Here is a 26,145-nt window from a genome sequence, read left to right on the forward strand (position 1 = left end):
GAGTAAAATAGGAGTTTTCGTTAACAGTAACACACAGAACTCCCCACTCTTTCTCTATTTGTCTCTTATTTTGTTATACTGGGAATTAGACCAAGGACCTTGTCTGTGTTAAGCAAGCTTTCACTGAGTCCAGCACTTGTTTTGTTTAATTTGTAAAAGTCTTATGCATGTATGCTTTGTCTGCAGGTATGTGTATCATGTGTGTGCCTGGTGCCCTCACACTGAAGGCCAGAAGAAGGTGTTGGAGGGCTGGAGTGACAGCTCAGTGGTTAAGAGCACTGGCTGCTCTTCTGAAGGTCCTGAGTTCAAATCCCAGCAGCCACATGGTGGCTCACAACCATCCATTACGAGATCTGAGGCCCTCTTCTGGTGCTTCTGAAGACAGCTACAGTGTACTTATATATAATAAATAAATCTTTAAAAAAAAAAAAAAAGAAGGTGTTGGAACCTCCAGCAACTTGAGTTATATGATAGATGAGCTCTTATGTGGGTGCTGTAAACTGAACTTCTGCCTTCTGGAAGAGCTGCAGTTGTTAACTGCTAAGCATCCTTCTGGCTCCGCAATTATCTGTCTGTCTGTCTGTCTATCTACCTACCTACCTACTTCTATTTATTGCTTTTTCAAGATAGACTTTCACTATACAGCCCTAGCTGTCCTGAAACTTGACTAGGCTGGCCTTGCATTCAAAACACCACCAAGCCCAAACTTTTATTTAAAAAAAAAAAAGATGTAAAATTGAGTAACTCAAAGGACTTACATATAAAATAAGTCCTTTGAAAATGCCAAAGGTTGGGTTGGAGAGATGGCTCAGCGATTAAGAGCACTGACTGCTCTTCCAAAGGTCCTGAGTTCAATTCCCAGTAACCACATGGTGCCTTACAACCATCTGTAAAAGGATCTGGTGCTTTTTTCTGGTGTGTCTGAACACAACTACAACGTACTCATATAAATAAAATAAAACTTTAAAAGAGAGAGAGAGAGAGAGAGAGAGAGAGAGAGAGAGAAAGAACCAAAGGTTTGAAGGTCTAAAGATCTAAAAGTTTGGGTTTTTTTTTTTGTTTGTTTGTTTTTTTAAATCAGGAAACTTCCTGGGGTACTATCTTCTATTCTCAGTAAGCTACGTACAGTTTGGTGTGTTTAATGTTAATCAGAGCTTTACTGGCAGAGATTAAGCAGTGTCAAGCTATTCCAGGAAGTGGGAAATTGAGGTGGCAGGCCGTTGGGTTTGCAGATTGTGTGACGACTTGGGACCAGGAAACAGGTTTAGAGGGGTCCAGGTAATTGCGCCTACAGGAGAGAACTACAGAAACCAGTTGGTTTGGAGGGCAATAAGTAGGGATCTGAATTCGAAAATAACTGCAGAACTGGTAAACTATCAGGACTTGGGGCGGCCTCGGGATTACTCTCCTCCCTACTCTGAAGATTATTGGCGCTTCCCTTTTTCTAGGCCTGGGGCTAGGGCAGGCCCTTTGCACCCGTTACCAGACTCCACCCAGGCTTTCCCACCCCCGCGCCACGGAAATGCGGTGATTTGGCCGTACCTACGATCTTTAGGAGGCACTGATAGGACGACACGGCCGTCAGTCAGATCCGCCAGATACCCGGATGAGAAGCTGTGCGCGATACAAAGGCGAAAATTCCACCCAGCTTTCCATCGGTACAGTGTCCAATAACCATCCGTCAGACACTAAGTGACAGGAAGCTTAACCAATTACTAACTAGCCTCTGTTACGCATGTGGAAATTCTCTCAATTAGCCAAACCTACCTCGGATTATGATTGGACAGAATTGTGAGGAGCGGTAGCGCTATCTAATTAGGAGCGCGAGCGAGAAAAGTCACAGCCAATAGGAACGCCTCCAGGAGCGAGGCGGGGGCTGAGCTTTCGCCTCGGCGGCAGAGGAGCTCGGGGGCCATTTTGTGAGGAGACGGAGAGCGAACGGTCGTGTGGTTCCTTGCTGTTGTAGCTCCGGCGTCTCGGCGTAGACCCGCAGTAGGAGAGGCAGTCTCTTCTCTCTCTCCTACCTCTTGGTAAGCGAAGAGGGCGAGTGCAGGGGAGGCCCTGGGCTGCTGCGCCCGCCGGCGGGCGTAGGGGAGAAAACGGCCTCGCGGCAGAAACCGAGGCCGCCGCGTTTGTTGTGTGCGTTGGGGATTGGGTCTAAGGCGGGAGTCAGCAGGCCTCGGCCTTGGCGCAGTTTCAGCCTAGTGACCTCCAGGCCACGGTGCGTACGAAAATACCCTGTTTGCGCGCTCGCGTTTAACGGCTGCTTTCATTTCCTTCGCCCATTAGGATTCCGAGGGGGAGCAAGAAGGCGAAGAACGAAATGCTTGTTAACGTAATTGTAGTGAATGTCTTACTGATTCCGGTTTTATCTTCTAAGATAGACGTCGGGCGGGGGTAGGGGAGCGATAACGCGATGGTGTACTGCCGGAAGCTTCTAGATCCCCAGGCCGGCCACATGGCATCTGAACGGCGTTTCAACAATAGGTTCAATAGTCATTACTCTTTCCCTCTAGGAATAAATGGTTAAAAGTCGGAGTGTTTGTGTCTGTAGAGGGAAGTGCTGAAGATTAATTTTAACTGGAATGATCACAGCTTTTTAATCTGCAGGCTACAAATCATAAGTTAGTGGAACTTTGCTTGAGGTAGGTACTACTATAGAGAGAAGTGAGACCTAAAAGTGGTTGACAGGATCGTACTTGACAGGTCGAGTATTTTCACTGAGTTACTAGAAAACCCTGTATACAAAAAGGGACTTAGTGAGTGAGCCGGGTGGTGGTTGGTGGTAGTGCACGCCTTTAATTCCAGCACGTGGGAGGCAGAGACAGGCAGATCTCTCTGAGTTCTAGGCCAGGGTGGTCTTCAGATAGTTCTAGGACAGCCTAGGCTACACAGAGAAGCCCTATCTCCAAAAAACAAAACAAAAGAAAAGATTATTATTATTTTTTTTTTAGGGCAACCTTACATAGATATTAACAGAAAAATTTCAAGCTGGATTAGGGAACGATAATTAAAAGGCATAGGAATGCTTTACAGATTCTCCAGTATTAATCCTATCCATCTAAAACTCAAAAAGGCTCTTTACAGCTATGTATGATAGTGCAGGTCTGTACTCTTTGGGTTCTGGAGGCTCTGAGACTGGACCTTAACCCATTGCAAGGCAGCCCAGGGCTACGTAGTAAAACCCTGTTTAAAAAAATTAGTTTCTCTCTTGTAGGTGTTTTTTTTTTTAAATGTAGCCCAGTGATAGAGCTTAGGATTCAGAAAGCCCCAGATTCAATCCGGGTACTGAGAGTGTGGCTTTTTTTGTGTCATATTAATTTACTTGGGAGTTATTTTATTAGATAAACTTAACTATAAAATTGAAATTTCACTGTGTATGGTGGCACAGTCTTTAATCTCAGCACTAGAAAAGCAGATAACTGATTTCAAGGCTAGCCTGGTGTACATAGTGAGTTCCATCCAGGACAGGGTTGCGCAGAGAAAAACAATTGGTTTGATTAAGTAACAAAAATATAGTACTAATTTTAAAGTATACAAATTTTACTTTTACGCATACTTCATAGAATGAAAATGGCCTACTCTTGTAATTTGAGCACTGGGAGATAGAGGTAGGAAGAGAGTTTGAGGCCATCCTTGGTCCAGCTTTTGAGGCCATCCTTGGTCCAGCTTGGGCTATTGACCCTGTCTATTTATTTATTTGGTTTTTTTTTTTTTCAAGATAGGGTTTCTCTATGTAGCCCTGGCTGTCCTGGAATTCACTCTGTAGACCAGGTTGGCCTCGAACTCATATCCGCCTGCCTCTGCCTCTCAAGGGCCGGGATTTAAGGTGTGTGCCATCACTGCTTGGCTATCCTGTCTAAAGAAAAAAGCAGAGAATAAAGGAAAAAACATTAGCTTCCTACATGTTTTTTGTCTTTTTTATTTTTAGATTTATTTTATTTATGAGTATACTGTAGCTTTTTTGAGACAGTCCAGAAGAGGGCATCAAATCCCACTAATGGTTGTGAGCCACCAGGTGGTTGCTGGGAATTGAGCTCAAGACCTTCTGAGGAGCAGTCAGTGCTCTTAAATACTGAGCCATGAGCATTTTGTTTTGTTCTGTTTTCTCTGTAATAGTCCTGGCTGTCCTGGGCACCGTTTTAGATCAGGCTGGCCATGAACTCAGATCCTCCTGCTTCTGCCTAAAGAGTGATGAGGGATTAAAGATGTGTGACTTTATAAAGATAGACTAGATACAGGGTAGAGAGTTTTGCCCTGGTGAAGGGTAAGTAGGTAAGAGGAAGTCATCCATCAAAAATAGTGTTAGAAATAAACATCAGAAGTTATGCAAAAAGGTTATTGGTAGTAGTTGAGGGTATGTGGGTTTCTTGCAGTTTTGAGGCCAGATTCAAAATTATAGCATTTTTGATTTGACTAGAGAGGAAGCTGTTCAATTTGCAAAGTTTGGATCTTTTCATTTGCCATGGTCAAGCCGTTTTCAGAAATGCTTGGTAGTGGTTACATTTCTTTGTAGAGAACATGCATGTTTGCAATTTGATCTCTATTTTCTTTTCTTTCTTTTTTTTTTTTTTTGATTTGTTTTTTTTTTCGAGACAGGGTTTCTCTGTAGACCAGCCTCAAACTCTGTAGGCCTGCCTCTCCCTCCCAGAGTGCTGGGATTACAGGACAATTTGATCTCTAGATGGACTGGCTTGTGATCTTGTTAAGAATGGGAGTGGCTGTTCAAGTAAGGAATATATTCCCAAATAGTTCGTTACAATCTTATATAGATTTTATTTATTGGTAAGTGTATGTTACTAACTAGGGAGTATAACAATTGAAAAAAATCTTGGCTGAGCAAAAACTATATCTTATTATATCTAAGTACACTGTAGCTGTCTATAGATACACCAGAAGAGGACATCAGATCCCATTTCAGATGGTTGTGAGCCACCATGTAGTTGCTGGGATTTGAACTCAAGGACCTTCTGAAGAGCAAGCAGTTAGTGCTCTAAACCACTAAGCCATCTCTCCAGCCGCAGATCTCATATTAAAAGAAAAAAAAGGCTAGTCATTGCTACTGACTACCTTAAAAACAGTATCAGCAGTGACTATCAGTAGTCAAGTAAACTTAATAGTTATTAGCATTGTTTGAATACCTCATACACTCAACCTTTATTGTAAGGGTTATGGTTTTGTATGAACTAGATTTGCTGAAGAATTGGCTGGTGAAAACTTATTTTGTGTTAATGTTTTTGAAAAGCTACATTGAGTATTGGTTCCCCATTATTAGTTTAAGAAAAGTTGGCTAGCACGGATGGTGGTGGTAGTGCTCGCCTTTAATCCCAGCACTTGGGAGGCAGAGGCAGGCAGATTTCTGAGTTCCAGGCCAGCTGGTCTACAAAGTGAGTTCCAGGACAGCCAGGGCTATGCAGAGAAACCCTGTTTTGAAAAAAAACAAAACAAAAAAAAGGCGGCTAGGCTCTGGACTACTGGTTTCCAGTTGAGTTGTGTGTTTCTCTATATTTTACATATTTAGTACCAGGTGATGTTTCTTGTCTTGACTCATTTTTGAGTGTCCTTGTAGAAGAGCTCATCCAAACCTTAATGAGAGTTGATAGTATAGCCTAGAAATACTTAAATTTTAATTTTTATGTGTATGAGTGCTTGCATGTGTGTGTGAGTGAGCATGTTGTATGTGTATGCACTGTGTGTCTGCTGTTCATGTAAGCCAGAAAGAAAACATATAGGACCCCTGGAACTAGAATTAGGTTGTGAGCTAATTCTAATTAGGTATGTGGGTGCTTGAATTAGAACTAGAACCTCTGAGAGCAGTGAGTGCTCTTATCTGCTGAACCATCTTTCCAACTCCTATGTATATGTTCTTTATTTATTGAAAGACATTTTGCTTTTTAAAAAAGTAGTAGCTCATTAGTTCGATAACTTAGGTGAGATAACTTGTTGACATAAAACATGTAATACTTTTTGGATTGCTTTGTTTTTGTTTTGGCTTTCTAGACAGGGTGGTGCCCTGGCTGGAATTCACTATGTAGAGCAGGATGGCCTCCAGACCAGATCCTCCATTTGCCTCTGCCTCCCTAGTGTTGGGACTAAGGGAGGGCCAAATTATGCTTTTTAAGCCTATGTCTTGTATATATACTAAGGATTTCTTCTTTTAATCTATGAGGCTAGCATCCTGAAGATTTTGGTACTTGGTTCAGGGTAGAAGTACCAAATAGAATGTCTTTATAATTACCTCTAAAATACAGCTAACTTTTTTTTTTTGGATTTGGTTTTTTTCAAGATAGAGCTTCTCTGGCTGTTTTTCAAGACAGGGCTTCTCCCTGGCTGTCCTGGAACTCTCTGTAGACCAGGCTGACCTTGAACTCAGAAATCCACCTGCCTCTGCCTTCCAGAGTGCTGGGATTACAGGTGTGTGCCACCACCGCCAGGCACAGATAACTTTCAAATATATAAATGTTTTACCTAGAAACTTATTCTATAGTTTTTATATTTATATATGCTTGCCTACTTGAAATGGATACTTAGTCTTAATGGTTTACAGTACTTGTTCTGTTCATAGTCTTGGTGTTTTTAAATCAGGGTTTGCCTTAATAAATATTTTAAGTGTTCAGTTTAAAATCTTAACATGAAATTTCTAAGGGAAAATTAAGGCCTTATGTCTTAATGAACTACAATCAAGTCTTATTTACTCAATGAGTAGATATTATTTTTTAGCTGATGAAACAACTAGTGTGTCATGTACATTGTTTCAGTTTTTCATTATGTGTCAGATTCTTCATACCTTGGGATTAGTTAGGTACACTAGATAAGATAAAAAATGGGACATATCCATAAGGGCACAATTTTTATTACCTGTTTCATGACATAAACTGTTCATGGACACTTCCTCCATCTCTGGTTTTTCACTGTCAGTGATGATGAATAAAAAGGGCCGGCTCCTTTTTAAGAACATCTTTCACTCTGGCTGTAGAACCTTATCAAAGTCTTACGGTCTTCACTCTTTGGTTTTTGAGGATAGATGAGTCCCTTTTAGTGTATGTCTTCATGGTAGACCATTCATTCACCTTTAGTCTGTATTACTCATAGGAAAGATACATGGCCTTAGGTTTTGAAACCCATGAATCTGTTACTCACTTCATCTCCATTTGTTGGCCTGGTTTTTCTGTATTTTTTTGTTGCCCAAACTGCTGATTACAAAGTGAACATACAGTATCTGTCCCCTTAAAGGGGATACAGACTTCAGTTAACTTCAGCCACCTACTGATGTTGGTGAATTGTAAAAAACAGTCACTAGTAAAAGTGATGATTCTCTTAAAGGCTCTCTCCCTCCCAGTGAAATGTTAATGCTTTACCAAAATGTGTTAGATGCAACAGACAGTTTTTCTGTCTTGGGTTTAGGGCACATTTCTGAGGAACTATGACTCAATCTGTCCCTTCTCCTTTCACAGGGCAGCAAGGCGAACCCCATCCTTACTCACTGGAGCTCAGCTTTGATTTTTAACTTCCCTTCCCCACCTTTCCAGAACACACACATTCCCATTCCAAAACTGATTTTATAAAGACATTTTAAACATACTGATGCAACTTGGTGTGCACTCCGGCAAACATACAGGTGTTTTTTTAAAAATTTCCAAAGAAAAAAAAAACGACAACAAAACAAACGGGACCTGGATTTAAGATGTAATTTTTAAAATTTCTATTTCTATTTTTTCTGCAGCAGTTGGGTTAGAGGAGGAGCCTTTTAGCCTCATAAACTGACCTCTCTACTTCCTCGTGTATTTTTAAGATTAACTGATTGTGGAAAGGGCTTTGCTTGTCTGCTATTGAGAACATTACCCTTGCGGTTTTTGTGGAAACTGCTTTTGGAAAAGAAAAGAATTGAACTTTACTGACTTGACATTTTTAGACCTCCCGTTTTTCTAATCTGGGCTATTTTTATTTTTGTTTTTTTACAGTGAGATTTTTTTGATCTTCAGCTACAGTAAGTTATTACAATTTTTTTTTTACATTTTTCCTGACTTTCGCTGGTTTCCTTTTTATTGTTGTTACTTACTAGTTATTATTACTATACTTATAATGGTGATGATGATGATGATAATGATGATTTTTAAACGGATTAAAGTGGAGTTTTTCTGAATGTTAAGATTTCTTCAGCCTCCTGATTGACTTTGGAGTTTTCCATCTTGGGAGAGAAAGTGAAGGTGTTAGCATTTTTAAGTAGTTTGATCAAATAAACCCTTTCTCTCCCAACCCCACCCTTGCCCTCAACCCCTTCCCCACACTGGAAATAATTTTACTGGCTGTTAAGTCTTTGACCTTATTTTTCCTGATCTTTAACTTAACTGTTTTAGAGCATCTCTGGACGTCTGTATTTTTAATTTTTTTCTTTTTATTTTTTTTCTTTTTAATCTTTCATTTGTTAGATTTTTAAACTGTGCTGCAATAAAATGTGTGTGGTACTATTTAACACCTATAATGGTGATGGCATTTTCCCAAAAAGCCATCTTCCTACTGTTTCCCTTGAAATCCCATCCTGCTTTTCCTGTACACTACCCCTCACAAACCACAAGCCGCAGCAACATGGATGCCCAGTCTGGACCAGCAACAGCCAGGATGACCTGGAGCCAGGGGGGCCTTCGGAACAGATGTACACCCTTCCTGGGTGATGGTAAGAGGTGTGAGGTCCACTTGGTTTCATTGCAAAGACTAGGAGATAGACTCATTTAAATTTAGTTAATGTGTAGGTAGAGCCATGGAAATGAAAGTGCCTCCTTCTAGACAGTTCTTTCTCAGGTTATCTTTTGAGTTTTTAGAGTTAGTTGGGATATGGGTATATAGCTTAGTTGATAAGTGCATAAAGACTATTGAGTTTTGATTAGTGGCACTCTATAAACTGGACTTGGTTATAGCTACACATAGGATTCATGCAGTAGTATAAGAAGTTCAAGGTCTTTGGGTTTTATATAATTTCAGGCCAGCCTGGAATATATGAGACCTTGCTTACACTTAATCTTTACACAGTTTTTTCTATTTATTTTAAAACACAAGTTTTAAGATAAATACTTGAGCCTGGTGGGTGGTAGCGCACACCTGTAATCCTAGTACTTGGGAGGCAGAGGCAGGCGGATTTCTGAGTTCAAGGCCAGCGTGGTCTACAGAGTGAGTTCCAGGACAGCCAGGACTACACAGAGAAACCCTGTCTCGAAAAACCAAAAAAAAAAAAAATAATAATAATAATAAAAATAAAAAAGATAAATACTTGAATGCTTATAATGACGGCATTAAAAGTTGAAACTGGAGTTTGAGGCTAGTGTGGTGCCACTCTGGAAAAAAAACAAATTTCCAACCTTAAGTACAGTAATATTGCTGGGTGGTGGTGGGACACGCCTTTAATCCCAGCACTTGGGAGGCAGAGGCAGGCAAATTTCAGAATTGGAGTTCAGCCTGGTCTACAGAGTAAGTTACAGGACAGCCAGAGCTATACAGAGAAACCCTGTCTCAAACCAAAAAAAAAAAAAAAAAGAATTTAAGAAAAAGGTCTGCCTTTTAGAGTTTAAAATAGGAAGATCTGTTTAATTTTTGTATCTACATGAACTGAGCTTGTTTGGCAATGACTTGAAGCCCAGCTAACTATTACTTGAGTGTAATACAAGTTCCTTCTTGAGTAGTATAAAAGAATACATCTGAAATAATGCAGTGGTTGAGAGGGCATAGGTAGCTGGAGTTAAGAATATTACTGTTTATTATTTTTTACATATATATTTTTATACAAGGTCTCTACATGGCCCTGGCTGTCTTAGTGCTCACTATGTAAATTAGCCTGGCTTAAAACTCAGATCTGCTTGCTTCTGCTTCCTGAGTGTTAAGATTAAAGGCAAGCAACAACACATCTGGCCATTGGTAACCATGTAGAATAATAAGTTTTCAACCTAGAAAGAGTCCTGTGATATTTGGTATATTATATGCCTTCTCATACTTGAACAAAAAGTAAAATCTAGGACAAATGATCACCTAAGGTAGCATCAAAGAATTAATAGTAGACCATTAAAGCAGAAAGGCCTAGGATCTGGAAAAGAAATGAAATCATTTTTAAATATTGGTGCTTTCCATGAAAACTACCATTCATTGCGTTGTGTTACAGCTGCTCATTATAGGTCTAGTTTGATTTCCTTCATTTACAAGGTTACGCTTTTGTTTGGGGGATCAGATATCTCTCAGGAGAACCTCAGCCTACTCATTGGTGACAGATGGAGTAAGAAATTATACTATATGAGATTTATGCACAGCTCTGTAGAAGATGGCAGTAATAAGTGTGGCATCAGGAGGCCACTAACACCTTTAAAGAGGAAGAGAACGGAATCTTAGGATAAGGTCAGATGATAAAAATTTGAGTACTTACATTAGAGTTATTTTAAATAGATAACACCACCAGTGAAGGGTAAAGTAGGAAGTGACCTGAAAATTTCATTTCATTCATTTTCATTTAGAAGTTAAATTGGGCTTTTGCAATGCTGTGTGTCTGTTACCTTGTACATGCTTGGTGCCCTCTGGGACCAGAAATAGACTTGAGGTCACACTGGAAGTGCAGTTACAATTTGTGAGTACTGGTAATTAAACCTCAATCCTTTGGAAGGATTTGTAATTGCTGAGCTATTGCTCTAGCCCAAAAAGCAACCACTTTTTAAAATAAATTTTACTTGAGGAAAAAGAAAATAATGATTGAGGTCTGTGTTACTAAATATATTGGTTTATTTTTCACTTCCCATCTCAATTGACATTTATCATTTAAACCACCTAAATCAGTGGTCTTCAACATTCCTAATGCTGCAACCTTTTAATACAGTTTCATGTTGTGGTCAGCCCTAACCATAAAATCCCTTCATAACTACCATGAATCTTACTGGAAATTTCTAATGTGATCTGATATATGATTCCCTGGGGGGGGGATCTCAACCCTCAGATTGAGAAACAAAGATCTAAGCCATTGTGAAACTTCTAAACTTTGCTTGTAGGTTGTTGCTGATTCTTTTAACTATTGGAGTTGTGTTTGACTCTCAGTCTGTCCTTATTTTGTACTCATTCCATGAGCTGTTCCAGACCAATGATTTTTTTTTTTGTATGGGCCACTCTCCAGCCAGTGTATTTTTTAAAAAATTTATTTTATGTATATGAGTACACCATAGCTATCTTCAGACACATCAGAAGATGGCATCAGATCCCATCCACAGATGGCTATGAGCCACCATGTGGTTGTTGGGAATTAGACGCAGGACCTCTGGAAGGGCAGTCAGTGCTCTTAACCACTGAGCCATCTCTCCAGCCCCCAGTGGATTCTTGTTTCAACACTAAAGCTAGAATTTTACTGTCATCCTGATCTTTTACATCATGTTAAAAGCAGTACTGAACTCCAGTCATGTTAAAGGTTCACAATATGATCCTGGCTAGCCTGGAACTCAGGTCAGATCCAGATCTATTTGCTTTTAGAATGCTTCAATAAAAGGTTTATCACCACTCATGGAACATTGGCCATTTTACCTTGGTTAAAGCTAGGGGCTGGAAAGATGGCTCAGCAGATAAGAGCTATTCTTACTCTTGCAGAATACCTTAATTCAATTCTGGTGTTTCTCGCAAGCGTCCAAAAATTCAGTTCAAGGGCATTTGATGCCTTCTTTGGCCTCAGAGTACTAGGCACTCAAGTGGTTTCATATATGCAGGCAAAGCCCTCAAAATACAGACCTAAAAAACAAAACAAAAAACAACTGGCTAAATTGTACTTGAGCATCTTAATTTTTTTATTCATTTGTTAGATTCCTCAGTTTTTGTATGCTTGTCATGTCAGTCATTTACTTCATATTTTTTATTCATCTTATTAGAAGTATTCAAAGATTCTGTGTGTGTGCACACACACACATACTTGTTCCTGTGCCTAGAGTCCAAAAGAGTGCACTGGACCTAGTAACTCCTGTTTGAGTCATATGGTTGTCTGAACTGGGATCCTCATGATAAGAGGATGTTTTCTTGCAGAAGATTTAGCTTCAGTTTCCAGCAATCCCATTGTGACTAATTACAATTACAGTTCCAGAGAATCTTCTACTCTTTTCTGGCATCTGGATATTAACTGGTTGGACATACATAGTAGGATATCTATACCCTGCATTTGCAGAGGCAGGTGGATCTCAATTTCAGGCCAGCTTTGTCCCTAGTTTTACTTGTCTTTGTAAAAACCTACATAAATTTCTAGTTTTCTGTTTCAATTGACTGGCTTGAGAGTAGTAGAGGTAGCTCAAATCTAGTGCCCCCCTGGCAGCTCATAGCAGTTTGTAACTTCAGTTCCAGGATGCCACACCTTCAACACCAATGCATATTTTTTTTAAAAGGACTTAGTGGGCTGGAGGTAGGGCTCATTGGTTAAGAGCTCCAACTGCTCTTCCAGAGGTCCTGAGTTCAATTCCAAGCAATTGCATGGTGGCTCACAACAATCTGAAATGGGGTCTGATGCCCTCTTCTGGTGTCTCTGAAAAGAGCAATGGTGGCATACTTATGCGTAAAATAAATCTTTAAAAAAAATGGACTTAGTAACAAATTTAAGCTTTTCTGACCAGTCCTGACTGATATTTTACAATAAGAAGTATAGTAGTATAATTTAAGCAAAAAATTCTCTTTAGTACTATTAATAAAGTAAAGCTTGAAGATACATTGTTTCTTTTTAACTATAAATAACCTTTGTATTAAAAGCTGGTGAAAAAAATTCTTTACATTGTAAAGAAAACTGCTGTTATCCTTGAGGGTTGTATATACCAGAGTTAGGATTTAAATGTTATATTTAACATGTTTTATTGCCAGGCATGGAGGCTGAGGCAGGAGGATTTTTGGTAAATTCAAGCCTGGTCTGCTACTTTTCCTCAAATAATTACATTTTGGGCATTGTTTGTCCATCTTCATTTATACCTTCAAAACCCACACTGATACAGTCATATAGTCACAGAATTAGAGGGAAAATGAAACAGAAGGATTGTTAGTTTGAGATCCATGTGACTTCATAGGACAAAGGCCCTGTCTAAAAGAAATGAAAAATAAATGATATGTATTGAATTAAAATAATAGAAATGTATGCAGATTTATAGATGTTGTATTTGATGTGTAGAATTTATTGACTATAGCATGGGGGTGGTGTTATTTTTTAAATTGTATTGGAGAATATGTGGTGGCCATGGAGAACAGAAGAGGGTATATTAAGATATCTCATATTTGACTCATATTTAAAATTTTAATTTTTCTTATTTTTGTGACAAGGTCTCAAATGAGACTAGCAGGCCTGCAGTTTGCAAAAGTTGAACTTTGAAGGTAGATGAGGCTGCCTTTAAACTCATAGAAAGCCATCAGGCTGTCTTCTTGGAGCTTTGCTCCACCATAAGCAGTTTAAAAATAATTTTGCTGTGTTTTGCCTACATGTTGTATGTATGTATCCCCTAGGAAGGTCAGAAGAGGATTAGTGGATTTTTTTTATTATTATTATTTTTTAAGGCAGTCTCTAGGCTCACCTCATTCTTTTTGCCTCACTTTTTTTTTTTTTTTTTTTGGTTTTCAAGACAGGGTTTCACTGTGTAGTCCTGGCTGTCCCCAGTAGACATACTAATTCTCTTGCTTTCCTCAGTTACTCATTCTGGTAGCCCAGGCTTACCTCATTAAATCTTCCTGCTTCACATACCCCATTGTAATTTACACCTGTGAGACATTGAAGTTAATTTTTTTTTTAAACAGTCTCTCCCTCTTGATCTGATCCCCTTTTTCCTTTCCCTCTTGATCTTTTTTTTTCTTTCTTTTTTGTTTGTTTGTTTTTTGGATTTCGCTTTTTTCGAGACAGGGTTTCTCTGTACAGCCCTGGCTGTCCTGGAACTCATTCTGAAGACCAGGCTAGCTTTGAACTCAGAAATCCGCCTGCTTCTGCCTCCCAGAGTGCTGGTATTACAGACATGTGCCACAACCGCCCTGCCTTAAACAGTCTTAATACATAGCACTGGGTGTCCTGGAAATTACTGTGTAGACCAGGCTGGTTTCAGATTCCCAGAGATTTTGTATACCTGTAGATTAAAAAGTGTTAGGCAATGATACCCAGCCCAAGCTTGTTTTTTGAAGCTAGGATTATAAAAAGGAAAGCAAAAGGATGGAAATGAGTGTTCCTAGGTATGGTGGAAGAAGTTTATTGCTTATTATTGCTGGGCCACATAAAATGTGAGAGGAGAAAAGGATAGGGAAAGGCAGCACTGGGAGGATCATCTCTGCTTCTGGGTGGGAAAAGTTTAGGGTAGTGGGTGGTATATGCCAGCCACAGCTTGTGCCATGTTGGGATGCGGTGAGAACCTGTAGGCCAGAAATAGACGCCTGGATTTGAGATTATATGAGAGGGATTAAAAAACAAAACAAAAGCAGGTTACTGTCTCTATTAATGTATAATGTCCAGTAAACTTTTCTTCTGAAATAATACAGGTGGTGGTTTTGTCAAGCTAGTTCAGAGTAAGACTTTTTAAAAAGATTTATTTATTTATTATATGTAAGTATACTGCAGGACCTCCGGAAGTGAAGTCAATGCCCTTAACTGCTGAGCCACCTCTCCAGCTCTTTTTTTTTTTTTAAAACTAAATGGTTTAGTTGGTAACCTTTAGATCTATATTCTTTCTCATGCCTGGTAAATTTTAAAGACTTCATTCATATTCACAACGTATTTTATATGTTTGTGTGTGTGTGTGTGTGTGTGTGTGTGTGTGTGTGTGTGTGTGTGTGTGTGTGTGAGAGGCAGGGTTTCTCTGTGTAGCCTGGCTATCCAGAAACTTGTTCTGTAGAGCAGACTGGCCTTGAACTCAGAGGTCAGTCTTCTTCTGAATCCCAGGTGTTGGGATTAAAGATGCTCCATCACTGCTTGGCTTGCTTTGTGCCTTGTTTGTTTGTTTTTTATTTTTTCTCAAGACAGGGTTTCTCTGTGTAGCCCTGACTGTCCTGGAACACACTCACTCTGTAGATTATGCTGGCCCTCAACTTAGAAATCCCACCTGCCTGTGCTTCCCAGGTGCTGGGAACAAAGGTGTGTGCCACCTTTGCCTAGCCTGCTTTGTGCCATTTTTAAAGCTGGTATTTCTTTTAAAATTTTGATTTTTCATGTGCATGGGAATGTAACTTTCTGCTTAGGCTAGAAGATTGTGTTGGCTCCCTGGAGCTGAAAACTGAACTTTGGTCATAGAAAAGCAGCATACATTTTTAAAAAATTTGTTTTAATGTTTTTATATTTGTTATAGGGATTCTCTGTGTAGAACGGGGCAGGACTCAAACTCAGAGATCTACCTGCATGTTTCCTAAGTGCTGGGATTAAAGCCATGTGCCAACAACTGCTCTGCCCATTGCAACTTTTTTTTTTGAAACAAGGTTTCTGTGTATAGTCCTGGCTGTCTTGGAACTCACTCTGTAGACCAGGCTCAGAAATCCTCCTGCTTCTGCCTCCCAAGTGCTGGGATTACGGGCGTATGCCACCACCGCACAGCCCCATTGCAACATTTTTTAAAGTGGACTACCATTTTTTATCCTCTTTTTTTCCTTGTCTTTCTTTCTCTAACATGTGACCTTGGGTACGACCAGATATCCAGATAACCTCTGGGATTAAAAATGTATGTTAACACAGGCCAATAATTGAGGCTTGCGATTAACAAAATTGAAATTGATCTAAAATACATGAAAACTGGACATTAAACATAGGACCTTGAAGTTTGGTGAAATACATAACTAACTTTGAAGGTGATTTCTCCCAGTCTCCTCGAACTCACTGGGCAGATGGAAAATAATTCTATTTCACCCTTGCCCCCACCCCTTCCCTTAAAAGTCATGACCTGTCAAACCTACCTTTAGTTTATGGCAGTGGAGGCAGTGTTTTAAGACCTATGGACCTTTGTTTGCCTCCTATTATTCAGATAATACTCTCAGTCTTTTAGTTTTTAGTGAAGATTAATCACAAACCAATGTGCTTTTTCCAATTTTATAGAAGCATTTATGTTATGTTGCTGGGGTGTCATCTTCAGCTGCTTACCCCCATAGTTTTGAGACAGTTTTGAAGTGTCCCCCCTTTTAATGTGAATGTTGGGGATTCAACGTTAGTCCTGATAGGTCTTGGTTCTTCTATCTATGGTAACACTTCACTGAACCCAGTTGTAGCCAGGTGTAAAATTTAAGTTACCTGTATCTTTCTTGTGTTTTCCAGACAGGGTTTCTCTGTCCTGGATTTTGCTCTGTAGAGTAGTCTCAAGACTGCCATGGCTGAAGATTTGTATGGGTGATGATAATAATAAACAATAGAAAATTTTATTTGGCAGATGACATATCTAAATGCTGAGGAACCAGGGACTTTAGCACATTTTGGAAGCCCCTTCTTAAGTTTCATTTATGTGATGAATCTTGGTTATTTTTGGGAATTAAATGGTCCTTAAACAGATAAGTATCCTTATCTAAGATGTGACACCTGTGGTCTTTTAAGTACTCACTCAGGGAAAAAGGATCATAGATTTAATGCCAGTCTTGTCTTCATATATCTAAAAGAAAGGATGTCAAGTACATATGCAGAACGCCAAGGGTTATTTTACTAGACAGACTGTGTTACCTGGGGACATTGTGTTTAAATGAAGTTACTGTTTTGTTTATGTGTTTTTTTTCCCTTTGTCAAGATTTCTCTATAGCCCTTGCCATCCTGAAACTTCTGTTGTAGACCAGGCTGGCCTTAAGTTCAGATTTGCCAGCTAGTAATACCCAGCAATATATAGTTTTTCCTTTTACTTCTCCTAAAGAGCATAAGTAATGTTGAATATTTGGCTCCACTTAACCATTTGGAGTTTGGTGATGGTGATTACTGCCTGAAATTAATACATCATTTCTTTATTTTGTATGCAACATACAGTATTGATTATATTTCTTACCTAGAATTTCTCTTGTCATTTATCTTAGTCAGAAGTAAGGTGTAGGGGTAAGCAAGGTTTAGTGGGTAAGGGATTATTGCGAAGCCTGACAGCTTCAGTTTGATTCTTCAGACAGAACTCAGGTGATGGAAAGAGAACTGACTCTCATAGTTTGTCCTTTGACTTTGTACATGTAAGGAAATGTGCATGCTATAATGTGGCCTGAAATCTTTTTCTAAAACACTAATGAATTAGTGAAAATTTTAATAGCAGGCTTTATCTGTTGTGTTTGATGAAACGTACAGAAAAACATCCATTGAGAATTATTAGTTTGTCATGGTTTACTTCAGGATAGGAAAGACGAAGAATACTAGACCCAAATTAAAGATTCTTCAGTTATTTTCAAAAGGATAGGGGTCTATAAAATTACTATCAAAAGACTATTCTGTAAAATAGAATAGTGGCTATTCTGTAAAACCAACTCCATTGTCATTTTAAGAGGTTTTCCTTTTACAGTGAGAACTCTGGCTCAAACATAAAATTCCAGGATCCTAAATACTCACAATTACAATATTCAGGCCACCTTGGCCAGAACTTGAGAAAGTTTCATTTTCTTAGTGTATTTTGTGCTGGATAGTTTATCATCATCACCATCCAGTATTAATATTCTAGATGTAAAATTTGGTTTTAGAGTAATTGTACTCTATGAATAGATGGCTTTATACTTTAGCATATGGTAAGTCCAAGAGAATTTGACTAGATGGAAATGGTTGCCTTTGTATATATTGAGTATAGTTGAAAGATAAAGAATGTTTCAGGGTAGAATTTGGAGTTGGTCTATTTTGAGAAAACTAAGACTTAATATCTTAGACAGAACTAATTATAGGATTCTAAAAACCAGGAAGGCCAAAAAGGCCGAAAACTCTAGTAGTTAAGGTTTTTAGGGAATTAGAATTTGGAATTAATATATAGCAGGTTTGTGTCGCCAGTATGTAAGATGGATAAAGGGGTATTAATATATTTGCTGTGAGATCTGGTTGAGATAAATGAAACTCTGGCTAGTCAAGGTGGTTCAGATCAATAACATCTGTTAATCTTAATGCTTCTCTTTCATTCCAGTTTTCAGCTTTGTGAGAAACCTCATCATCAAAGGAGATGGCTAGCAATGTTACCAACAAGACAGATCCTCGATCCATGAATTCCCGTGTATTCATTGGGAATCTCAATACTCTGGTGGTCAAGAAGTCTGATGTGGAGGCCATCTTTTCAAAGTATGGCAAAATTGTGGGTTGCTCTGTGCATAAGGGCTTTGCCTTTGTCCAGTATGTTAATGAAAGAAATGCCCGAGCTGCTGTTGCTGGAGAGGATGGCAGAATGATTGCTGGCCAGGTTTTAGGTGAGTTTCAGCGTTAATAAATTTTACACTTGATAACATTCAAGCTTTAAATGTTTCCTTTTTTTTTAGGTAAACATTTTAAAAATTGGGTTTTATTGTGGCATTTTGTACATATGTGAAACTTAGCTTCTTTTACATGTAATCTAGCAATATTTCTCACCTTAAATTTCTCTATTTGTTTCAAGTCTGTAAAGGTAGTCTTGAGATAATTGATGTGACTGTAAGTCACTTTGGCTTTCTATGCCCCCCCTTCTTTTTTTGAAGTAGATATTGGTCAGCCTACATTAATTTTCAGCATGTGCATTTTTAAGTTCTTAAAAAACCACCACTTTAAGGTGGCTTCTAATAATGTGAAATACTCAGTACTTGTCAGACTTAATAATCTCACAGACTATTAAGTAGTAATTTCTTAGTTCCTAATTCTACATTTATTTGCATACAGTAAAATGATGAAATTTATGCCTCTTACTTGAGGAAGTCTTAAGATTTTCCAATATGTATTGGCTTGTTTCCTTTTTTAATCTTTTGTTTATGATGGCCTGATGTCTCTGGGTCAAGCCTAAAGCCTGAGTTCAATATTAGGACCCCACAGTGTTGAAGAACTATAGGTTTTACTGTGGCCTCCATATGCATATTTTGGCTGGTGTACAAATCATTTTATTTCATAAATTCTGTACAGTGTCTTGGTATTATCCACCCCAAATGTGTTCCGTTGTACATTTTTTTTCTTTTTTTTCTAAAGATATGTGCCTTGGGCATATTAAAAGTTTTGCCACAGATTCAACTTAGCCCTTTTATGTGCTTCAGTCAATTCATTATAGATTAAAATTTTTTAAGCGACACATTCACAGAGTTGCTAACATTGTTAACTGCTTTGCTTCTGTCAGTTTCCCACATCATCCTTGTACAGGTTCACTTAATCCTGACTTCTAACATCTGGGTGGGAGTGTAGGGGTAAAGCCCTTGCTGTCCTGAAACTTACTATGTTGAGCACATTGGCTTTGAACTCCAATTGTGTTGAGAATAGAGAGAGCTGTGTGCCCAAGTTTATCTTTTAAAGCAAGTTTAAATGTATTAAAACTACATTAACCCTGTTTGCAGCCTCTCTAGTAACAATGCTAGGTTGCTGGTCTTAAATTAGCTCTGTCTGTCCTTAAACGTACGTACTTCTGCCAGTATTAAAATGTACTCTGGGTTATTTTCATGGGTAGTATCTGCTCTAGTACAGTCTATGTTCTGTACAGTCTGCAGTTGGCTGTGTTGTTTAGTTGGCTTTAGGTTATGCTAGTTGGGCCTAATACAATTTAAGGAAAAATCAGTTTATGTTATTTATCTTTATCTCTGTACTGAAATAAAAAAAGTTTGTAAGGATAAAACAATTATCCACTGCTGGTAGAGTATAAAATAGCAAAGAGAAAAATGTTAGGACATTTTTTGTATCTAATAGTATAAAAATGAAAGGTTAACTCTGCAAAAACTTAAGAAAGAACCTTTCTAAGTGAGAAGGAAAGCTAATATTAAGATTTTTTTCATTAGATAACAAAGGGTCTAGGTTTGCTTTGCTGGGGAATATATATAGCTCAGTTTCTTTGGCATTCAGTTTTTGGTTTTGGACATCAGTTCCCATTACAGATGGTTGTGATGGTTGTGAGCCACCATGTGGTTGCTGGGAATTGAACTAAGGACCTCTGGAAAAGCAGTCAGTGCTCTTAACTGCTGAGCATCTCCAGCCTGGTTTTTGTTTCTTTTAACTCCCTATTGGGCTTTGTTTTCCTTTTTTCCAGATATTAACTTGGCTGCAGAGCCAAAAGTGAACCGAGGAAAAGCAGGTGTGAAACGATCTGCAGCGGAGATGTACGGGTCAGTACCAGAACACCCTTCTCCGTCCCCTCTACTCAGGTCCGGAACTTTTTTATTTATAACTGCATTGTGTCCATCAGTGGGCATCTTCTCTGTGTTTTCTGGATGTGGGGAGGGTTAATGCAATGTGCTTTCTATGTGCAAAAGTATAATTCTTATTAACTTGTGTTAGCATACTTCCCTTTTGGCTCTGTTTACTAGGTCTGAGATTTTTGCTGTTTAGGAATAATTATGTGTGTGTAATATAAGATTAGGAATTTGTTAGGTTCTAGGAAGCTAGAAAATAAGGATGGGCGTTGTGGTGTAACAATTGTATTGTTTCTTCAGTGTTGCTAAATTAATCACTGTATGTCCAGTGGTCTAAAATTACATGGAGGACAAATGATTGTTTGAATGAATAGGGATTATTTGTTGCTAATCTTACTGATATATTTGTTGTGGTTTATTTGGCCTGTTTTCACCCCACCTGCCTTTTAATTAACAGCAGCAGCTCCAAGATAATCTTCTGAAATTTATCTTTCAGTTCCTCATTTGACTTGGACTATGACTTTCAACGGGATTATTATGACAGGTATGTGTGAGGCTTATGATATTTATGTATTTATTCATTTATGATGTTAGAAAGCAGTCATTGACTGTTTTTTCTTTTCTTATAATAAAAATGCTTCAAATCCTTTCTACAGCAATAAAATTAATACTTTTCCACTTGGATGCTTGGAAATACAAATGTCAGGTGTAGTTTTGCTAAATATATATTGTAGAACGCATAAGAAATAATTCACAGAATCCAGTTTGTCTTGTTCTTTTGTATTCCCACAAATAGAAACTTGCTGTATTAGGACCTTTCCAGGTATTCTCAGGCAGCTTATAACTCAAAAGTAGCTAGCAAATTCTTCCTTGTACCACAGAAAATGATGAAACTGAAATGGGAACAAAATTAGTTAAATATAGTAAAGCTGCAGAAAATATGTAACACTTAATTTTTTAATCCAAAGCAAAATTTTTAAATTAATTAAAAAGTCCCAACAAATTATTTTGATTGGCCTGAGTATGGTATATTATTCATGCCACTAGACACGTACGGAATCATGTATTAAGATGGTTCCATAGTTATGGAAGAAATCTTACCGAGTTTATATGTTTATAGAGTGGGAGTAGTGTCAGGTGGCCTTTCAGATTTCTTTCCTTTTTTTGTTTTTTCTCAAGCCTTGGCTATCCTTAGGCTCAGAAATCCACCTGCCTCTACCTCCCAAGTGATAGGATTAAAAAGCATGTGCTGTCACTGCCCAGCTCCTTTTGGATTTCGTATCACACAAATTTAGACCAACAAGCTTGGCAGCAAGCACCTTTATATACAGCTGTCTCATTTGTCCTATGATTGCTTTGTTTTAAAGTAGGTGGAATAAAGCTCAGTGGTAGTAGATCATCTTTTATCACTAATAACAGTGTTTTTGGAGTAATCTAGAACTTGAATAAAGCCAAAACACCTTGATCTTGTTGTTGTTGTTGTTATTGTTATAGTTGACTCTGGATTGTTTATGGTAAAAAGCAATTCATTCTAAATTACATAATTACATCTAAATACATTCTAAATACATACTTTTTAGTGTATGTGTGAAGGTGGGGAGTCTTTCCCCTTGCGGCATTTTTCATCAAATTGTTTTGAGTAACATCAAAAGGAAAAGTGACTAAAACCAGTAATTCTGTTGTTAGGCTTTGGTTGTATCTTGAGTTAATTTTTAACTTTGAAGAATTATTTCTTTACCCAACAGGATGTATAGTTACCCAGCACGTGTTCCTCCTCCTCCTCCTATTGCTCGAGCTGTGGTGCCTTCCAAACGCCAGCGTGTGTCAGGGAACACCTCACGAAGGGGCAAAAGTGGATTCAATTCAAAGAGTGGACAACGGGGATCTTCTTCCAAGTCTGGAAAATGTATGTTGTTTTGTTTTGTTTGGTGTTTTTTATGCAGCATACTTCACCTCAGTGGGTTGGTTCCCCCCCACTTTACATTTATGTATAAGAGGTTGGAGCCAGTGTTGAGTCTAGAGAAGAAGGTGTAGCTGCAGGTGCGAGATAACTTGAACTTCACTGAGAAATTCTGCAAGAATAGTAAACTAGCAAACTCAACCACCCAGCTTACTCCTGCCTGTGCTTGAGAAATACTAACTAGCATTGGCATAGTGGGTGGTGATGTGTTGGTAAGTTTCTGCTTCAAGAGTAAGGAGCTCAGTTTGTATCTTGAGTATCCATATAAAGCAGAGCATCTTGTCTTTTAAGTCTTAGGAGGCTAAGACACACCTGCCCTATCACCTAACCTTGCAAAATCAGAGTTCCCACTTCAATGAAAGATCCTTTCTCAAAAAATGAGGCAGAGCCAGAGTAGTAATAGCTTTAATCCCTGCATTAAGGAGCCAGGGACACACATCAACACTGTTCTTAATTTCTTAAAATATCATCTATATCCTGTAATAGAGAGCAAGGCGGCACTTGCCATTGGTCTCAGTTTATCCAAGTACACAAGTCAGGGAAGAAAGGGAAAGAGTTGATTAAGGATTGCAGTCTGCCCAAGCGGTGATGGCGAAGGCCTTTAATCCTAGCAATTGGCAGGCAGAGGCAGGCGGATTTCTGAGTTCCAGGACAGCCAGGGCTACCTAGAGAAACCCTGTCTAGAAAAGAAAATGTTCTCTTTCTAGGTACTGGGACTTTTAGCTCTCAGAACCACAGGAAGAAATCCGCCTTCCTCTGCCTCCCAAGTGCTGGGATTACAGGCATGCGCCACCACTGCACAGCGAGAACATTTTCAATAACAGATAAATGAGATTTTATTCTAGTCTAACATTGTAGTTCTGTTACAGTGAAAGGTGATGACCTTCAGGCCATTAAAAAGGAGCTGACTCAGATAAAACAAAAAGTGGATTCTCTACTGGAAAGCCTGGAAAAAATTGAAAAAGAACAAAGCAAACAAGCAGGTAATACTCTCCTATTTTATTGAATTTTATTTCAATTAAATTCGGGTTATCTTCCTAAGGTAGTTTAATGTATATGCAAATTGGGCTGTTTGGGAGGGGCATTAATTTGTTTGGAAAACATTATTTTTGTTCTTTGATGATTAATGGGAATTGTCTATATCCTGTGGGCAACACTTGCCCCTGGACAGACTTGTCCTTCTCATCCCCAGTAGAGATGAAGAATGAAAAGTCTGAAGAAGAGCAGAGCAGCACCTCTGTGAAGAAAGATGAGACTAATGTGAAGATGGAGTCTGAGGCAGGTGCAGATGACTCTGCTGAGGAGGGTGACCTGCTGGATGATGACGATAATGAAGATCGGGGGGATGACCAGGTGATTATCGTTGGATAAAAGAAAGTTGGTGTGGGGGGGACTGGCGTCCAGGGATGAGAAAAGTACCTCTAACTCTACCTTATTTTTGTCTGTTTCTCACAGCTGGAGTTGAAGGATGATGAGAAAGAGCCTGAGGAAGGAGAAGATGACAGAGACAGCGCCAATGGGGAGGATGACTCTTAAGCACACACTGGAGCTTAGAAATCTTATCCCATTCATTATTCATTTACCTAGGCGCTTGTGAGAGATCAAAGTAACACCAGATCATCTCCCCTAGAATCTTCTGCACATTCTCACTGTTCTCCCTCCTTATCCTTCCTGTGGTCATTATTCATAATTGCCCTGCGCCTAGTTACATTTTCACTTCCTTTGATGCTCCTTAGTAGTTTTGTTAAGTCTTACCCTGTAAGTTTTGCTTTAATTTTGATACCTCTTTGACTTAACAATAAAAAGTTGTATGGTTTTTATCAACTGTCTCCAAAATAATCTCTTGTTATGCAGGGAGTACAGTTCTTCCCATTCATGATTTCAGTAGTTGCTTCCCTAACTGCAGAGGCATCTCATTTACTTGTAACCCTAAGAGCAGCTTTGCATTAGAGGTGTGTGTTTTCCCTCACATGAGTGGGACTGTTACAACACGAATGTAACCATGTATTTTTGTGAATGGGAGTTGGCATGTCAAATGCATCTTACAGGAAAATAGTGTAATAGTCTTAATATTTGTTTTCTAAAGTTATACCATGGGTTATTTTTGTGAACAGCCTGATGTTTGGGATCTTTTTCTCAAAAATAAACAATTCCTTATTAAACCAGGAATTTGAAGGAAAAAATTTTAATTATAATTATTTACCTTTTTTTTTAATAGCAGTCTCCAGAAATTGTTAGGTTGTGTTAAATACAATTTTCTTGAGTTACCATCATGCGTACCAATATATATGAATAAAAGTCATTTTGAGACCAGTGTTAATTTTAAATATTTTTGAAATGGAGTGCTTGGATGTTTCAGTTATTTGTTAAGGAATCCAGGTTCCTTTTGGATTCTCAACCTGTGCCTCAAGAATTTCAAAATAGACAAGCATTTGCCTTTTATATAGCATTTGCCTTCCTAAGAACTGACATTATAATGGGAGTTAAAATTAATTATCCATGTTAATTACTCTTAGCTTTTACTCCTTTTCTTGATTTGAGTCAGCTGGAACATTTTGCTGCATAAGACCCAACATTATAAGACTAAAGGTATAAACAGGTTTTGGGGCTTTATTTTTGTATAGCAGGATATAAAAATCTTTTGTGCACACAGACTTTCTATTTCTCAAAAAGATCCTGTTCTGTATATATAGCATACAGTGCAAGTTTATTTCATACTATGCATTGAAGGCAGAAATTCCTTTTTATATGTAACAGATGATAAAACTGAGTAAAGGCTGATCTAGGGGCTAGGCTACCTTTGCCTCCAGTGTACATAATATAAAAATGGCTTTTATTGTGATCCCCTATGCCCCACTCCTTAACTCTTTAATTTGAGGAATTGGCTAGATGTTTAGAAAGTATCAGAGGTTCAAGATGCTAATAAAGAAAACCTGCTTAAATATGCTGTTAGAAGATGGTGTGTACAAGAATCTGGGTGGTTCCGATTAGTTCAGAATTGAGTGTCTACTCTCTGATACTGGTTATTCAGGTGGCTGTTTTCCCAAAGAAACCAGTTGGGAAACATGAGAATAACTAGAAAATGTGGTTCTGTTCCTCATGCTTAGCTGGTATGTACATCACCAAAGGAATGAGGATGTTCAATTTTCATAGGAACATGAAGTGCCATGCAGGTGCTTACTGTGGCTAGAAGAGGGCTTCACCCCAGGCCCTCAAATTGATATTACTGTGTAGTAGTTTATTTCAGAAACTATTTGAAACCTATTGGTTAAGGGTATTTTACTGGTGTCATTGAAGTGAGTTAATACTAAAACATGTTAAATTAAAATGTTCACAGGGTGGGTTTATTCCACTGTGAAATTTGGGTGGGACGGTTTCTTGTTTTTTTTTAAATGTATGAGTACACTGTAGATGTTCACAGACACACCAGAAGAGGGCATTAGATCCTATCATAGATAGCCATGACCCACCATGTGTCTGCTGGAATTTGAGCTCAAAACATCACTGCTCCCAACCACTGAGCCATTTCTGGGCCTCGTTTCCAGTTGTTAGAGATAGGAATAAAGAAAATTAGAAAATGGTAAAATGATTATGAATGGTTTAATGGAAGAATTACTAGGAATTGTTAGGTGAGCTGCAGGTAACGCCGTACTGAGGTCAAGATATAAAGTTGTAATGTGTATTAAGTATTACCAGGGTATGGTCTGTTCAAACATAATGACAATTTACTGATAGGAGTTTTTCATTGATTCTAGGGACCCTTCTTTTTTTAAAAATTATGTATATGAGTACACCATTGCTTTCAGATCAGATCATACCAGAAGAGGGCATCAGATCCCATTTAGATGGTTGTGAGCTACCATATAGATGCTGGGAATTGAACTTTGGACCTCTGGAAGAGTAGTCTTCTAGTTCAGAGTGCTCTTAACTGCTGAGCCATCTCCAGCCGTGGGATCCACTTTCTC

General features: G+C 38.6%; 2 protein-coding genes across 10 annotated transcripts in view; one reads left to right on the plus strand and one right to left on the minus strand.

The window, feature by feature from the left end:
* Window positions 1-1,625, minus strand: part of Rpgrip1 (RPGR interacting protein 1) — a 61,962-nt gene extending 60,337 nt beyond the window's left edge. Inside the window, exon 1 of the mRNA XM_052191549.1 lies at window positions 1,543-1,625. The gene's annotated coding sequence lies outside the window, so the exon portion shown is untranslated. The remainder of the gene's footprint in view (window positions 1-1,542) is intronic.
* Window positions 1,626-1,888: 263 nt separating this feature from the next.
* Hnrnpc (heterogeneous nuclear ribonucleoprotein C) lies at window positions 1,889-24,000 on the plus strand. 9 transcript variants are annotated; one of them, XM_052191552.1, is made up of 10 exons: window positions 1,890-2,030; window positions 7,455-7,686; window positions 7,962-7,987; window positions 18,057-18,333; window positions 20,118-20,232; window positions 20,717-20,764; window positions 21,966-22,126; window positions 23,050-23,163; window positions 23,352-23,533; window positions 23,636-24,000. In XM_052191552.1, exons 4-10 carry the CDS (start codon window positions 18,093-18,095, stop codon window positions 23,714-23,716), a joined length of 942 nt encoding a protein of 313 aa, XP_052047512.1. In that variant the 5' UTR covers window positions 1,890-2,030; window positions 7,455-7,686; window positions 7,962-7,987; window positions 18,057-18,092; the 3' UTR covers window positions 23,717-24,000. The 9 variants fall into 9 exon arrangements, with proteins under 9 accessions (XP_052047515.1, XP_052047517.1, XP_052047512.1 ...); XM_052191555.1 differs by lacking the exon at window positions 7,455-7,686 and having other exon boundaries at window positions 1,889-2,030; window positions 23,373-23,533; XM_052191557.1 differs by lacking the exon at window positions 7,455-7,686 and having other exon boundaries at window positions 1,889-2,030; window positions 23,376-23,533.
* The last annotated feature ends 2,145 nt before the right edge of the window (window positions 24,001-26,145 follow it).

The sequence above is a fragment of the Apodemus sylvaticus genome, chromosome 8 (genome assembly GCF_947179515.1).
Source record: "Apodemus sylvaticus chromosome 8, mApoSyl1.1, whole genome shotgun sequence".
Classification (NCBI taxonomy): domain Eukaryota; kingdom Metazoa; phylum Chordata; class Mammalia; order Rodentia; family Muridae; genus Apodemus; species Apodemus sylvaticus.